Raw genomic sequence first — 17,484 nt, forward strand, 5'->3', positions numbered from 1 at the left:
TGACAGTAGTTGGATAGCCTAACTAAATAAGCTCTCTTAACAACTTTGAATGAGTATCAACATTCTGAAATGGTTTCTTATTGTAAGAATCCAAAATGGTACTGTGTATTTTCAGACAGAAATTAAACATACTACATGTATAAAAAGCCCCCTGAATCCCATGATGGTCCATCTGAAGTCAAAGTCGCTAGCCAAGATGACTCAAGAACAGGAATATAGCTAAAGAACTTGAGATTTTTTTGGTACAGGAATTATGTTCCATCGATTTAGAATCAGTTTGCTTTCCAAGAATGACATATAATCTCTCATCTTGCAAATGTGAACATTATTCAAAACTTTTCAACAATTCATAGTTTGGATCCTCTACCTTGTTTCTTCTTGTAGTCCTCTGTCCATTGTAGAAGTGGTGCTGTGCTGTGGAGGTTGCATTCCTCTGGTGCTAGGCACTTCTGCTCATGCAAGAGCAGTATCTTTCATGGAACTGAAGAGTGTCTATAGCAAGAGGAACACCTTCCACAGCAGAGGAATGACTTCACAGTTCACATAAGAGCAGTAGATACCAAAACAAAGTAAAGGCCCATGACACATGGAACACTTACGTCGAGCCTGTTCTCTGTGCAGTGGGCTCTCCTTGCATTTCTGTGTACATGTGAGGAGGCAGCCCACAGCCTGCAGCACAGTTTGTCTGCTGAGCTCTGCTAGGTGTCTCCTTCTCCCAGTTCCCTTAACTCTGCCCATCAACAGCCTTACAGGCACAGAGCTGATATTCTCTCCCCCAATCCTTTCCCTTCGCACTCATGCACTCTCTCTACCACTGTCCCAAGGGAAGAGACTTGTTTTAAAACCGAGTCGACTGAAATAATGTTTTAAAAGCCCTCTCAGCCATCAGCAGAAGCAAAGCAGGGGAGGTGGGGCAGAGCCAAAAAGATGCCTGCTTGCACTGTTCCTTGCAAAGCCCTCTTTGTTGTTACTTTGTAGTGAAAGATCGATCTCTCAATCAGTGCACTTTAGAGAAACAGGAAGGAGTCAGTAACATGGAGAAAGGAGTGAGGAGGAAGTCTCCAGGTACCTGGCAACTAAGGCTGTGCTGGTGGAGGAGATACTGAACACAGATGTTAAACAGAGAGGAGGAGGGTTCTCCCCACCACTATACATATAGGAGATCAATCTATCAATCTCTTGATCAGAGCACTTAGGGAAGCAGGAAGGAGCCAACAGCATGGGAGGTGTGTGTGGGGTAGGTGTGCCAAGTGCTGTGAGGGAGTGAGAAGGCTGGCCAAGGGCAGAAAGAAATGGTCCAGGGCAAAGTTGTGCCCACTGACAAATCTGTCCTGCTCAGGCAGCCAAACAAGATGTAAATCATGCTATAAGTGGTTTTGCTTGCCCCAAAGAGAGTGGAAAGTGAAAATGGAGCTGCAGAAAATACATCTGTACATAATCAGCCATAGGTTCCAAGCCTATGCATTTGGCCCAAGGAAAATTAATTGGACATCCAGGAGCCACCAATTGTTTGTATAAGAAAATCATTAAAGACATTGGTAAAGCAATGAACATTTTATATTTAATTTACATTTTGACATTTTGCACATAAATAACAATGTAAACCAGTACGTAAACATAAGATAGTTTGTTCTAGCAAAGTAAAAAGCCTGTTAACTTTGGTCAGAGCCTCTTCAAAAAACACTGATTGTTGCTACATTCACATGTTAAAGGTCCTAAATGGGGAGAAGATTGGACAGAAAAGGAGCAAAACTCTTAAAGCTGCATATAAATCTTTGTAAAATTTGTATCAAATACAAGAAAGCACTACAGGCAATTAATAAAAGCAAGTGTGTGTCCAGTGTTAAGAGTAGTGGTACTTTGATTAATCCTACAGTTAAGTACTACATTTATGAAACGTCGCTACATTTAAAAATGCTTGCCTCACAATTTACGGGAGCAGAAATGTAATGAACTGTAGTTCTTCCTTCAAAAGTTATATTTAACGTTGTTACTGAGTTATTTTTAGGCCATGGATATGTTTGGTGTTTTAAATAAGGAGGCATTAGACTGAGATCATTTCTGAAGCAGTCTAATCCCTTAAGACTATAATGAGATAGGAATATATACACACAATGGTAAAGAGTATAACAGTGTTGGTTCTTTTCTCTGCTATGTACATGTGATCATGCAGCTTTTAAAGAGGCAGAGAAAATGATAGTACTCTTCTCCAAACCCTTTAAATAGCTCATTCTACTTTTTACCAGTTTGTATCATATTTATACCATATATAGGTGGGTGAGATTTGAGGCGAAGGGTTGCCCCAGCCTAGATTTTCGGTTGTTGCTTTGTTTCAAAGCAAGAACTAAGGGGATAAAAGACTCAGCCATACAACCTTCAAAGAATTCTTTGCGTCTACTATATAGATAAAAGTATTCATATTGACATCAGCTTGCAGGATCAAACCTCAGGTAAAATACTGTGCACAATATTGACAAATGATGAATTCCTTAGCATGTATTATGATTTAGTGACTGATAATTCAGCCCTTTGTAGGGTGAAGCTGGTTATGTAAAATAGGTTTTATTACAGAGTTCGGCTCACAAACTTAAGTAGTATAAAATACACATACACACATGGACATTCACACATATATGGTATATTGGTATAAATATCTATAAATACACATGTATTCTTTGCTACACCTTGTATGCCAACATGATATCTTTGGGCTTAGCAACACAAAAAAGATTTAAAAAGTAAAGAATGTGCATTCTGTCTTCTCCACTGCACATTTTGGTTTGTTCTCTAACGTAGCACAGCATTAGATAAAACAGCATTTTCTGCACCACTGGACACACTCAATGAGGTAACTGTTGTTCAGCAACTTTGCAATGCCCTTTTAATCTTTAATTAAATTAACCACAAAATGTACTAATACAAATACTGAGAGAAATCTTGAGTCATACAGGAAAACAAACAAACAAAAAACTGGTACGCCAATTACCAGTTACCAACTTCTTTCCAAGGAAAGTGGCAGACAGATGTGGGGAAAATCCATCACATTTTCTTCCCCTGAGAATCCATACATCAGATTCTCTCATAAGACTTCATTGGTAAAAGCCTTAGCAACAACTTCCTTCACAGGAAGCATCTTTGGGGTCTTTGTACACATACTTGGGAGGGGGGAAATAAGTTTTTCCCCCTTGTAATACTATTGCTCAAAACTTCGTGATGTACAATTACTTCTTTCAGAAGTATTCTTTCTGGCAGAGCTTGAGAGAAAACACCTCTCAACTTTCTGTCTCTGCCTATACCAGTATGACATTCCCTCTCTGGGGATAATTTTATGCTCCAGTTCATTCTTTCTGGTTACCTAGCAGTGTTCCAACTAAAGGGATTCTTGGATTTTCCTTTGGCAAAACAAAAACTTCATTCTTGAAACAGGTACCCCCACCCCCTGCCAATCTTGAGTTTTTTTAAACAGATGTGCAGGAAAAAAAACTACAAAGAATGGCCATAAGACAAAATAAAAACACATATTCAAAATTACAATGAATTTTCCTATCATGGTAATTACTTTTTTGCTATTGCTTTGGAATGGTAAATTGCATAATAAATTAGGAAGTACTATTACTGACAAATGATTATGGGACAGAGATTGTCCTAATTTTTTCAAAGAAGCTGGGAAGGCAATATACAGTCTTTGCCTATTTTTATACCCTGAGAATAACAACTTTGGAGTTCCTTCTTTCAAATGACCTTTAGAGAAACGACCGTAAGCCAAGATTGCTTTGCAGCATTGACACTATATACAAGCAACTGCTACAGGCACCCTGACTTGCCAAGTCATAAATTAAAAAAAATCATTCATTTGCCATGCATACAAGCACATGTATAAACATGTGCACAGACACACAAACCCACACACAGAGTTTAAGGGTCCATTGGTTCAACTGTTTCTTGCTTGACCTTTATAGGTATCCGAGGTAGAGGATGACCATGAGGCAACTTCACAATATCTGATGATTCATAAAGATTGCATCCGGAGGCGATCAGTCCATTTCCCAGGTTCCTCTGCAATGAGGCTTTAAGACTGGCTCCTTCCATCTCTCTTCTGAGCACAGCCAATATTTCTTTTTCAACTACGGATGCCATGTCAACATTGTCTTCAACATCGTCTAACCTGTCCGCACTGTCACTGATGTCAAATTTCTCTATTTCTTCATTGATCCGATTCAGGTCCTCTGTGGAAAGATTAGATGCAGGGACAACTGGGCAGTTGCCCTTGAGGTGGACTTTGAGGCTACAGCGGTGGATGTAGCTCTTATGGCAGTGGATGCACTTATGCGGGCGCTCCCTGGTGTGGAGACGTTTGTGCAACTTCAGATGCACGAACTGGGTGAATTTAGCAGGGCAGAGTTTGCACTGATAAGGCTTCTCTCCAGAGTGGAGCCGCAGATGTGTCTTCAGGTTGCTTGTGCTGCTGAATCGTTTATGGCAAACCTAATGAGAGAGAAGCAATCAAGGATGTGAGAAACAGGAATGGAATGTATGTGTATTTTTAAAAGGCAATTTAAACAGGAAAGCATAAGGGACTGAATTTTTTTAAACGCCATTTAGTCTTTGCCCTCATTTAATGGCACACCCACTTCCCACTTGCTTTTTATCTCTGATGAATACTATATAGTGCTATGGTTGTTTACGATGTCACATCAGCCAGCCTTCTAAATAGCCAGGGGTTAAAGCAGGACTCATGACCAAAAAAAGCAATCTGTGTATATATGGCAGGGCAGTGCATATACCAGAACTTTCTCAGATATTCTTGCTGCTACAGTGGCTGCCGCCAAACACAAAATAAAATTTTGTTCAGCTGTAATAATCTCTATGGAAATATTAAATATCAAATACCCCAACTCAGTGCAGTTCAGCTCAAATAAAATAATACTCCCACTCAGCACAGTTCAATTCTGCTTCATGTGCCAGTGCATATTCACCACCAGGGCAGATTTTGCATGGCCCAAAAACAGCAGTGTGAAAACAGTGTAAACCCTTTTACGCTGTTTTTGGCCAATGCAGAATCTGCCTTGGTCTAACCCAGGGGTCTGCAACTTGCGGCTCTCCAGATGTTCATGGACTACAATTCCCATCAGCCCCTGCCAGCATGGCCAATTTGTAGTCCATGAACATCTGGAGAGCTGCAGGTTACAGACCCCTGGTCTAGCCATAATTTCCGCACAGAAACTGCTACATACCTGACACTCATGGGGCTTTTCTCCTGTGTGTACCAGATAGTGCTTTTGGAGGTGAGCCAGCTGAGTAAATCCTTTATTACATGTAGTACATTTAAATGGTCTTTCTCCACTATGTACTCGGAGGTGAACCTTTAGGGAAAAAACAAATATTCATTCAAGCCTTACAACAATTTTAAGACTGTATGCTAAATAACAATATCATTTACTAGTTGAGAGTTCAAAATGCCAAACACTACAATAATGACTAAAGTAGCTATATTTAATATACTATAATCTAACTATAGACTAAGCTATAAACTAAACTATAAATTAAGCAGGCTTTTAAAAAGTTAAAATACAATTTTTTAAAAGCAATAACAATACCGTTTTCCAAACATTCTACACACATTTTGTGTTTTTATTTTACTGATGTTCAATAATCAACTGTGTGTGTGCTGTCAAATCACACCTGACAAGGTGACCCTTCCCCTACCCCACCAGGGTTTTCAGTGCAAGAGATATTCAGAGGTGGTTTGCCATTGCCTGCCTTCACATTCTTTGGAGGTTGCCCATCAAAATACTCACCAGGGCCAACCCTGCTTAGCTTCTGAGATCTGATGGGATCAGGGAAGCCTGAGGCTATACATTAACCAGGTTTGGGCCAACTTGTGCAAAACAATTGGAGCTGTAATACAGCTTCTTGGGCAGCCCCATTCAATGGGCTGGGCGCCTAGTCATGGTGCTGCAACCGCACCAGCTCACCACTCCCATGAAGGCTTCCTAGCTTGAAATGCAAAAAAGCCTCCCTGCCATAGGGAAGCCTCCATTGGGCTTAATGGACTTACACCACCTTTTTGGTCCTGGCTGCCAGCACAATGGGGGCAATGGTTGGTAGGAATCTAACATTGGTTCCTCCCCTAGCCATGTCCCTGGACCACCCCACTATGCAGAGGTGCAGGGATGCTGGTGCAGCATCTAGTGCTATATCCCACCCCCCCTTGAGAGAGGACTGGTCACCAAAACAATGGAAACAATTGCTGGGTGAATGCTTGCATGAACTGAGTCAGCACAGTTTAAGAACAAAGCCTGTGTGGTTCATAGTGCCCACTACCAGAACAAGTGATGAAATTAACGGCCTGTGGTAAATGATTCTGGCCAGTATGTAGTTTCAGAACTCCATCTACATTCTGCTTCTGCTCCACATTTGCCTTGGTCACTGCTTAGACCCAGTGGCCTCTTCCTACATTCTACCCAGTATTTCACAATTATTAAATAGGTGCTGGCAAACTAATAGCCCAGCCCCAGCCTGAGATCACTACAGGTTGGAAGCTAAGCAGGGACATGGTAAGTACTTTGATAGGAGATCTTCAAGCAAAACTGGGATACCTATGCAAAGGAAGGCAATAACAAACAACCTGTGCTTGCCTCTTGTCTGGAACATCCTGCGGATGGGTTCACCATGTGACTCAATTGCACGTTTTTCTGCTAAAAAGATGCTGAGTATTATCACCAAAACATATGTGCCACGTGATTATTTCAAATCTGAATTATTTATGCTATGCGGTTGTCCACTTCCTCACAAAAGCTAATCAAGAGAGACTTGAAAGCAATTTAAGTTGAAAGTGAACAACATTATGGTTCCCTCCTTATTTTTAGTACTTTACTCAGTGACTGCGGAAAATTGCATACGAAATCAGTTTTGGCAAGCAAGCTATTGTTTCTTGACCCATTTCAAATGGTTAAGCAAAATGAGTGGTCTCATCTGTTCTGTCCAGAAATAAGATGTTTCACTTTTAAAACCTACTTTTAAATTAGAGAGCTGGCCAAAGGTTTTGGAGCAGACGTTGCATTCGTACTTTATCTTCCCATTCTGTTTCTTCAGTGGATATGGAAGTGTTTTGTAACCAGTCATATTTCGCTTGCTCTTGATGAGATTGATGGCTTCCTCACTGCTGGTGGCAGCCAACCCCGCTGAGGTAGGTTTAGGTTGTATAATATGTTCTGAAGTGGCTGCTGTGCCAGCTGTGGGTGATCCACTGGTTGGGCTGCATGGCTTGTCTTTCATGCTGGCAGCAGCTCCTGTGATGGAGAAGGCACTATTATGTGCAGGGATAAGGAAGTCCCGTCGATGGTCAGATGGTAACAGCTGACGTCTCCCATCAGATGGCAATGAACTTGGAAGGGAAGATGGATTCAGCATATGATTAGAAAGGCTTCCTCCATTGAATAAGTTGCTGTAGAAAGGATACATCCTTGGCAGAAGGTTGAAGTTGTTGATGCTGTTCAAAGTACTGAGGCTGCCACAGCTCATGTTGTAGGGTGGTAAGAGGAATTTATGATAGGGGGAATTGTAGGGTATAAAGGCTTGTGAGAGATGGTTCGAGGTTGCATAACCAGTATATGACCCTAAGCCTTCTGAGCTATAAGGTCCATTCAAGTAAGGATAAGGTTCTCTGTGCTCTTGAGACATAGGAGCCAGGGGCGAAACTGTAATCCTTGGGCTGCTGTGAGGGCTTGAGCTTTTCAAACTTTGGTCTGGGCTACTTCTTGCTGAAGGGCTTGGTGTGGTAGAAGCCTGGACGGGAGAGTGGGCAATGTAACTAGGCCTCTCCATCCCATAAGATAGAGAAGCTTTCAGGTAATCTTCTGGAATATGAGGTCGAATTGGATAGACAACACGTGGGTAGAAAGGCCTTTCAGGGCTACAGTTTTTTCTTAAGCCTTCAAAGTCTTTTTCTTGAATATGTGGTGAAATGTGGGTGAGAAGTAAATCCTTTCCTTTAGGATGGCTGGAATCATTTTTCAGGATTTCCTTCACACTGTGCTCTCTTTTGGGGACGTTTTTCTGATGAAATCCATCTTTGCTATTTGTTTGCTGCTTTGGGCTTGCATGACTGTGTGCTGAAATACAGTAAGACAATAGATTTTTCATTACCAATGCAAAATCTATTTTTATTCTATTAATTTATGAATTTGCATTGGGAGAAGGAACAGCACCAGGTTAAACTAAATGGGAACAAGACATATTACTACCTATCAAATACAAAAATGATTATTCCAGACTTTTGGGACTCTTATTTTTTTTTAAAAAGCCTTTCAAGCATATCGAGGGTGCTTATTGGAAAACTTTCAGAAACGTTGAGTTTCAAACAGAGGCGTAGCTAGACCAGAGTGCACCCGGGGTACACTCTGGCTTTTGTGCCCCCTGCCCCCCCCTCCACGACGCCCTCTCCCCACGCACACCACCCCAGTTACTTTTAGGAAAGGCGCAGGCCAGAGAAGAAGGCCGGAAGCCTGCCTGCGTTGCCTGGGCCTGGTGGGAATACATTTCCCCTGGGAGCCCCTGGGAAATCTAGTTCCCACCAGGCCCAGGCAACGCAGGCAGGCTTCCGGCTTGCTGCATTCCTAAATATCATACAGATATATTAAAACAGTTAAAAATCATTACTAAAAAGACTTGGTTTAGAATCGCAAATTCCAGCCAGTTTACAATGGATGCTAGTTTTGTTCTTTATAACTTTGTACAGTACACTGAGCTTGAAGATTTGAGTCTTCAACTAACATCAATTAGTTTTGATGTCTGAGTACAGGTGCCTTTGCGAACTGAGGCTTATTTTCTTTCTGGTAACTGGGATTCTTAACTATAGTTAAATCCTGATTAAGTATCTGAATTACTGGGAGAAAGCAAATTTCAAGCAGGAAAAGCTAAAGAGTCTGGGATTTTTCAGTTTAGAAAAAACAACAACTAAGGTGGAACTTTATAGAAGTTTATAAAATTATGCAAGAGGAAAAATAAGCTTTTTCTCCTATGATACTAGAATTTAGGGGTACCCAGTGAGGTTGATGGACAATAGGTACAGGACAAACAAAAGTAAATGCTACTTTATTCAATGAGTAATTCAATTTACTGCCAGTAGATGTAGTGATGACCACAAGCATGCCTTCCAAAGAGTCCTATAGGTCCAAGAACTGCTACTAGCCTTGCTAGGGAACTTCTGAATACCAGTGCTAGGAAAAAACTTCTTTGTCCTGTTTGCTGACCCTGAAGAGCAACTGGCTAGCTGATATTTGAAAAAGAATGCTGGACTTGATGGACCACACTAGTCTGATCCAGATACAATTTTATGTTCCTAACTGAATTTTGAAGAACTGTCTCCTACGTTGCCTGTCTACTAGCAGCCTGAGAGATTTTTATTCTATTTCTTTCCCCTGAGACCTTGAAAAATAACTGTGGGTGTGCAAAGTCATTTCGGAAGTAAATGCTGCTGAACATTTTGAATGATGAATATTAATAATGCTGATTCATATTTCTGATCTAAATAAGACATGTATTTTGCTAGTAGAAAGAGAACCTAGAAGTTCTGAGGTAGGCAAAAAAAATTCCACATAAGCTAGAAATAGAGACTAAGATTTACCATGACTTCATAATCGCTTTTCTAAATGGGTCATGAGTAGCCTGTCCACTTCGTAACCTAATTATGTTGATGTCATTGTCCCTGATTCAGAAGAACCACAGGTACTTTTGGAGCCAGGCTGCTAGTTATGACACATTAAAATCACAATAAAAGCTTTAATATTCCATAGTGAAGCAAGATAAATCCTGGTTTTGCTATGTATGGCCAAGGTTTGCTGGTAGTGTAGACTTTGGCTAAAGGTTTGGTTCCACTGAAGTTAATGTGATTAAAATAAGTTTAATTTACAATATGTCTAATTTTAATTGGTTTCCAAATCTTGTTGTATAGCACTACCACAGGCCAGTACCACTGGGCAACTTCTATTGATTGCAATGATTGCTGAATTGTCATTCCTCTAGAAAGCATAGACTGACATTTTAGTGTCAACAATATATGAAGGTAGTCTAAGAGAGAAATTCCCTCCATCCTAAGCATATAGCCATCTAAACCCTGAACTTAGGACAGCACTGGTAGAGTGTTTCATACCCAAGCAGTGATCTGTGACTGGATTTCCTTCATAAGCAACTAATTCTCCAGTTACCCCACAATAATGAAACAGGCACTGGGGTGTGTTTTGCCACATTGGAGAATTGCTATAGTAAGATACAATGCATGACTGATCAGTACTAGCTTTTAACCATTTCTACATATTTTTTAAATCCTCCATTTCACTGACTGGGCAAATTCCACATAATAAACTGTCACTGTGAATAGCTCTTTAATATAGAATGACTACATTTAGTCTCTACTTGGATGCCCTTTTCCCACAGGGAGAAACATATACTATATAAAATGAGAATCTTCATACTTTCTTAGGCTCATTCCGCACATGCAGAATAATGCACTTTCAAACTGCTTTCAATGCTCTTTGAAGCTGTGCGGAATGGCAAAACCCACTTGCAAACAGTTGTGAAAGTGATTTGAAAACGCATTATTTAGCGTGTGCGGAAGGGGCCTTAGATTATATACACATTTTGTATGTCAATATATTTTATGAGCATAAGATTTACTATCTCAAGGATAAAAAATGCCCATAATACAAACTTCCTTGGTTCATAATATTTTTTTTTCTTATGAGCCAGTCCTATTTTTTCCTCTGATAACAATTATCAATTACATGGCTTGGTGAAGGTAGCCCATATAGTCACTAGAAATGGGTTACTCTTCTACCAGGCAGAACAACTGCAGCAGTCAAGCCATGTCATAGGGGGATAGGGCTGTATAAAAAACGAAGAAATAAATAAATAAAATAAAATGTGCAGCAACTAGCAACTTTGCTGCCATTCAAGCTACTGCCTCATCATCCTCATAAAGGGATCAATTCAGGTAAATAAAAGTAATATCAGTCAGAGGGAAAAGAATCATCATGTAAAACATACAATGAAGGAAAGGGGATGGGATCATGGTTTCCCCTTATCATAGTGTTTTCTCTTAAACTAGAATTCCCAAGGGGCAGTAAGGAAGCATATATATGTAAACTATTCACAAGCCAAACTGAAACTAATTTTTCAACAAGCTAATTTTACAGCATTCAGATGCCATTGGCAACCCAATTGCGCTGCAAGCAGAGGCAAATTCACATATTACTAATCTTTACGTGTATTTCCAAATCATAGGCTACTATTATTATTCAAGATCTCAGAGAAGTCCATAACCCATTAGTCTGGAAATAATATATTCATATTATATATTCAGTCTGGAAATAATATAGTCATGATTCCTAAGCAAATCCCTGTGGCAAACATGTTGGCATGGGCTGTGCTCTACTGTACTATAAATATTTAGATTTGATTTTTATCAAATATTTTTAAGATTACAGTCTAATAAGCATTTGAATTCTTATAGCCTGATGTCTCACCAATCAGGATGTTCAGGATAAGTTCTGAAACAGCCATAACAATGCCAAGTCACAAACAGGATGTTTTGCTGGCTCCGTTCCAGTGTTTGGCTGGCACTAGAAGCTGATGTGCCAGTACACGTACCAAAGCTTATGGTACCAAACTGTGTTGTTTTTAATCAGAATTCTTTAAAAAAATATACTGCATGACATACCTGTTTTACCAATAACGATGAGTCACTTGTAATTATCCACATATATTCGATTCCACATGTGAGAACATCTCTCCCCATATGAACCAACTGGACATCCCTAGCCCAAAAAGTGTCTGGCTGTGCCAGGAAAGAAACATATCTCACTATGACATGCCTCTCAAGATGCCACCATTGATGAAGGTGAAATGATAAGAGCAAAAGAAAACCCACAACAGTGTGTCCACTTGTCCTCAACATAGCCAGAGCCTTTTCTGTCCTGGCTCTGGCCTGGAAGGATGCTCTGTCTAGTGAGACCTGGGTCCCGGAGAACTTAATTCCATAGGGCCTGTAAGTTGGAGTGTTCTGCCAGGCCCATGGTTAAAAACAGCAACAGTTTTTTCCAACTTAGCTAGCCTCCCTTTGCTCACTCATCCTCTCCATTTTGTTATGGATTGATAATTGTATGGGGATATGGGGAGAATGCCACAATATTGAAATTAGAATAGTTTAGTTGTTTACACTCATGGGAATTGTTTTTAAGGCAACAAGTTTTATTGCTATGTTGTTTTATTCTTTACCGTATTGTTTACTGTCATATTTTGTATGGTGTGATATATATTTTATTGATATGTATATACACTGATGTCAGCTGCTCTGGGCTGGTCGTGACAGCCAGAGCAGCACAGAAATTAAATGAAGGAATGAATGAATGAAAGAAAGAATAAATAAAGATGCCTTTTTTGTATGTATGTTATTTATAAATCCACTTACTGATATTCATCACCAGGTCTCCAGTAGAAGGATAATGCAACCTATCTGCAAAGTCCCGGCAATACCACACAAGTAATTCCTGGTTGGAGGGGATGGGTTTGATGGTGTAGAAGTAAATGTTCATTCCATTCTGACAAGCAGCCAGATTCTGCTCCTGAACAGAATGAGCTGGGTTTACATAGCGCATCCAATTGCTTTTTTCTTCATTAAATCCATCAATGAAGTGGTGAAGCTCACCACCATCGGAATATATCTATGGAAAAAGAGGACATTATTAATGGTACAATGTAAAACAAAGATAAGAGCCTTTTAAGGAAATTAAATGAAATACATCAATAAATAAAAATGTCACCACCACTCCCTTTTGAAGTAGGAGATGCTTACAATTGCAAGGATGAGAAACACAATAAAATATGCTCCATAACCTTTTGATTTCTTTGTATTTAATGATAAGATTTACTACAGGGCATGAATACAAATGCGGGGCATGAAGTTCAACAGTGTTTCTCAGAATCCTCTTCAAGCCTGTTGGTCAACAAGGGGAGCAATTACCAACTTAATGTCTGTGCTCATGAGAATATAATGAATCACTTTTGCAAGACTCAAGGTAGCCTTTATTGGCATACAAAACAGAACAAAATGTCAAAGCAAAAAGGATTTAAAAACACAACTGAAATTACTAATTTCCAGAATAAAATTTGCAAGACTCTATTATGTTACAACCAAATCTCCTTCTCTTCTATAGCCTCTATACTTGGTAGTTTCCAGATCTCTCCACACCTATCTAAATGTTAAAGTTAAGCAAACACCCCCGCCCCACAAATCCTAAAGTAACACTTGTTTATACTTGGAATCGAGTCCTTTTGTTGAAATACTGGGCAGGATAATGTGAACGAATATAAGTTATAGCTAATTGGAGATTTGAAAGGGGGATGGGTCTTGACAGTGTGAAAGATGCCTATGTCTTTCTCAACTGATACATTCAAGCAAATAGGACTTTCCAGCAGCTGGTTACAGAAAAGCGAACAGTATAGTAATTGAAAATATCTTTGGTTTCTAAAATGTTAGAAATATGAAAAAATAGAATTAGGCTGAAAGGCTACATATAGACAGTAATGTAAAATGAACATTCTTTTTCTCTGACAGAACACTCTTCAGTTTACCACAAGAACTGCATAATTTAACTGTTAGCAACTATAAAAATATTTACTGCAAAAATTATTATCAAATAGGGTTTTATCCAAATGTTCAAAGCAAGTGGCAATATACATTCTTGTTTCTGGTTGAGATTTCCATAAAGTTGCCCTATAAACTTCAAAACGAAGAAGGCATTTGAGAACTTTGTTGTCCTCTTTCTTCATGCCATACTGGGAAATTCTGCTGTGGGCTTCTTCACATTCATCTTTAATTTCATAATGATTGAAATAAGAATTGACTGAGGACCCTTTTTTATAGGAAAAAAAAGGCAGCAACAGCAAGTTGGCCTTTTAACACAGGCAGTAAACACCAGAATCACTTTCTTACTTCCTGTCATTTGAGGAGGAGGAAATACATGTGGCTTCATCAAAGAGGTTTAAAAGATTTTGCGGTGTATTTGTTATGAGAATGATGGAACAAAGCCTAAAAAATTATGCTCTCAACATGAGTTTTTAAGTTTGTTAACACCAATCTGCAAACATCCAGGAACTTGGAGTTCCATTACTCTGCACTTCTATTACTGACAGAAGTTTGATTGAGTGACTTCCAGTTACCTTTCCTTCTCTTAACACAATTTACTATATGCTTTCTTCAAAACAGGTATGTACCCTACTAAAGTGAGGTCACAAATCTTCACACAGCCTTATTTTAACACACCAGATTTCCATATAACACAAAGATTATAAAAATGCCAAGTCACACTGTGGTAATTACAAGAAATGACATCACCCTAGAGTTTGCAAAGCGTATTCATGCTTTCGCCTTTTTGAGGGTGTAATTTGAATGGAACATTTATGACCACATACAACAAATAGTTCTGTTCCTGACAGCCAAATCAGGATGTCGTTTATGTAACATGTGGGAAATGATCTTCCAGAATCTCCTTTGCATGTGCAAGACTGTTTTTAGACCCTCAGAAAATAATCTATTCTACTTGATGCTGTGTGAGTCAAATAATCACTACTGGCAGACTGAAAGGCTTTTCAGAAAACAAGTAATGCATCTACAATGTTAGCTCTTGGAATTAGTTTGGAATAAAATCCTGTGGCAATCAAAATTATCCCCCTAGGTACTTCAGTTCTCTAATTCTCACCAGATAACAGGCAAGCTTTTTCTTGGCTCAATGTTAGCAGCAGTGTGAAAAGAGAATTTAGGTTTTTGTGTAAAACTTCATGGTTAGTAGTTAACTCCAGCAAAACATGACTAAGCATTATAATAAAGAAAAACAAGACAAAGAATACTGGTGTTTGTAATGAAACATGATACAGGAATGATCAGATGCAAGGCTGACACTTAATAGGCTAGCTTTGAGAAATCTTGCCAATTACACATTTGAGGTGGCTTCTGACTGCTTTTAAGTAGACACTTGTGTCCTTGCAGTCCCAAGTGTATCTTAAAAACATGAATAGAGAAGTGTCCTACTGCTATTTCTCATCAATGAAGCATCTTGTAAATCTGCTAAACCCTTTACAATCTTTATTGCATTCTCCCTTATACAATGAAATATGCCATGATTATTCCAAAGGGACAACAGAAGAGGAGAGGTGACCGAGACATTAAAGTTTCCATGACCAATACAGTTCTTGAATCTACATCTGAAATTCCAGACCAGGGACTACACTACCTCTCAGAAATGTTAAGATCAGTCTTGAAAGTAAAATTAATATGGGGAAATAGTAGCTAATTTTTGTAGCAAATATAAGCAAGAATTATCTATGGTTGTTTGAGACAATTTTTATGAATCCAGCCAGTCCAATCTAGAGAGGGCGGCTAATCCCCATCAGAAGTCAGCACACCCTTGTGCCAGTGGAAATGCCATTTCTGCCAGGCCAAATGTACTAGCAGGGAGACTATTTACTCAGTTGCGCAGGCGCCGTGCGGCTCCTCAGTGCCTGACCTGAAAGCTGCCTGTCCTGCCCAGGCCCACTGGTGCAAAACGCTGCACTAGTGAGGCGTATCTTTGCTTTCCTCTATAGGGGATTCCTGGAATTTTTTTTGAGCTTTCCACATTGCGGGAAAGCCCTTTGGAAGGGTTGGGGTGCCGTCCCTGCCCTCCAGCCCATTCTGGATTGGGCTGAATAGGTAATAAGCTCAGAGTACACATGCTAACTTTAATTGCACAACAGAGGAAAAGCCTCATTTGCACGTAGCTTCAGTATGTTTACTTCAGACATCATAGAGTGCAGCAGTGTGCTTTGGGCTCACTTTGGGCTCACTTGTTCTTTATCACATATGGAATCTTTATGGGAGCTGAGCATTTGTAGTGAGAACAACCAAAGAATGCATTCATCTTTGAACACTCTTTCACATAAATATCTAGAAAGTTATGCTAGAGCTCCTCTCTCTGACATGATATTTTTCCATGCCATGAAATTTCATTTAGTATGGATAAGCATTCTAAAACTTGTAGTTTGACAGATGGTATAGCAAATACTTTCATAGCTCATACTGTGTAGGTTGGATTTTACTTTTAGAAAGGAACCAATTTCAAGTTGCATGAGACCTTAAACTGCATATGTGCCACTGGATGTTATTTTTCCCAGTAATATTTGTGCCCCACTTTTTCTCCAAAGAAAAGGCAGAAACATTTTTGTCTTCAAGCAAGGTAGGTTAGGCTGAGAGACTTGCTCATTGAGTGAACATTAAATCTAACACTCTAGGCATAAAATGTTACCGGTATTCCTTTTGCCACCACTATTGCTATGCACTGAATCCATTATAAGATAGAAGGATAGGCAACATAAAAAAAAACTTTAGTAATTTCTGTAACTGAAATTGGACATGAGATAGACAGTCTACTGTAATAGTTCTGAACTTTTAAATGCAATTAGTAATTTAATTAAATACAGATGGAGAGGTTAAGCAATAGAACTAATTAGTTGTGCAAACTTTATAGAATAAGAGTCACTGCAGCAAAATAAAAGACACAGCATAGAATGATTGGCACTGTACAGAAATGTATATCAACGGGTTTTTTTAAAAAAAATCTCATCTATTTCTGTGGAAAAATAAAGCTCATGTACAGTTGCCATTCTTAGTCCATTAGTCTTTTATTTAAATTACCATACTATACCAGTGTTGTGTAAAGAATTTTTCCACAACCCATTCCCAGCACTCCAGCAGGTTTCAAAATGCAAGTGTGATGGCATTTCTTAAGTGCTTATACTTCATTTTATTTTTGGTACAACTACTGACACTCCTGGTTTAGATCCAGCCCAAGCACTGAAATTTGTTGGGATGGGCTCTATGTGAGTTGGGTGTTTATGCATTTTTAAGGGTGGGGCGAAGCTAGGGTGGTGGATGGGGATGGTTGATTAAGGAGTTTTTAGGATGGTCTTATAATAAACCTAGTTATGTGTGTGTGAGGGGGTGTTGGTGTTTTTATGATTGTATTCCGCCAAGGGTCTCTGCTGATAGATGAGAAATAAATCAACAGAAAATAAATACTTGGCAATTTATTTGCACAAAACTGGTTTTTTTCTTACCCGCCAAAAATATTTTCTGCTTGCGTTTTTAGGAACAGTGTCAGTGGTATAGATCTCTCCAACCAGAGGTCCAAAACGTGTTCCTTTAGGGATATATTCTTTGCTAATAACTCCAATAACCTGAAAGAAGAGCACAAGACTTGTCAATTACAGTGTTTTATATATTTTAAATTATATGTTGAGAGTTCAAGCATTTAGAAAAAATGATATAAACAGCAATCATACATAGTGTCCTGGGGGAGGGGGAGGCATTCGATGTACCATTGGGAAAAAATAGAATTAAAAGCAGGAGATTCCTCCCTCCCCCACACCTTTTCTTCAGAGAGGCACATA

The 17,484-nt window shown here is 39.3% G+C and overlaps 1 protein-coding gene across 5 annotated transcripts in view; it reads right to left on the reverse strand.

The window, feature by feature from the left end:
* Positions 1-1,539: 1,539 nt before the first annotated feature.
* The window catches only part of PRDM1 (PR/SET domain 1), a 120,663-nt gene continuing 104,718 nt past the window's right edge, over positions 1,540-17,484 (reverse strand). For all 5 annotated transcript variants that reach the window (XM_048493609.1, XM_048493590.1, XM_048493619.1 and 2 more), the window contains 5 exons: positions 17,152-17,271; positions 12,470-12,722; positions 7,018-8,114; positions 5,235-5,363; positions 1,540-4,485 (listed from right to left, as the gene is read on the reverse strand). In XM_048493609.1, the coding sequence (XP_048349566.1) occupies positions 3,916-4,485; positions 5,235-5,363; positions 7,018-8,114; positions 12,470-12,722; positions 17,152-17,271 (2,169 nt within the window). In that variant the 3' untranslated portion in view covers positions 1,540-3,915. The remainder of the gene's footprint in view (positions 4,486-5,234; positions 5,364-7,017; positions 8,115-12,469; positions 12,723-17,151; positions 17,272-17,484) is intronic.

The sequence above is a fragment of the Sphaerodactylus townsendi genome, linkage group LG01, assembly GCF_021028975.2.
Source record: "Sphaerodactylus townsendi isolate TG3544 linkage group LG01, MPM_Stown_v2.3, whole genome shotgun sequence".
Classification (NCBI taxonomy): Eukaryota; Metazoa; Chordata; class Lepidosauria; order Squamata; family Sphaerodactylidae; genus Sphaerodactylus; species Sphaerodactylus townsendi.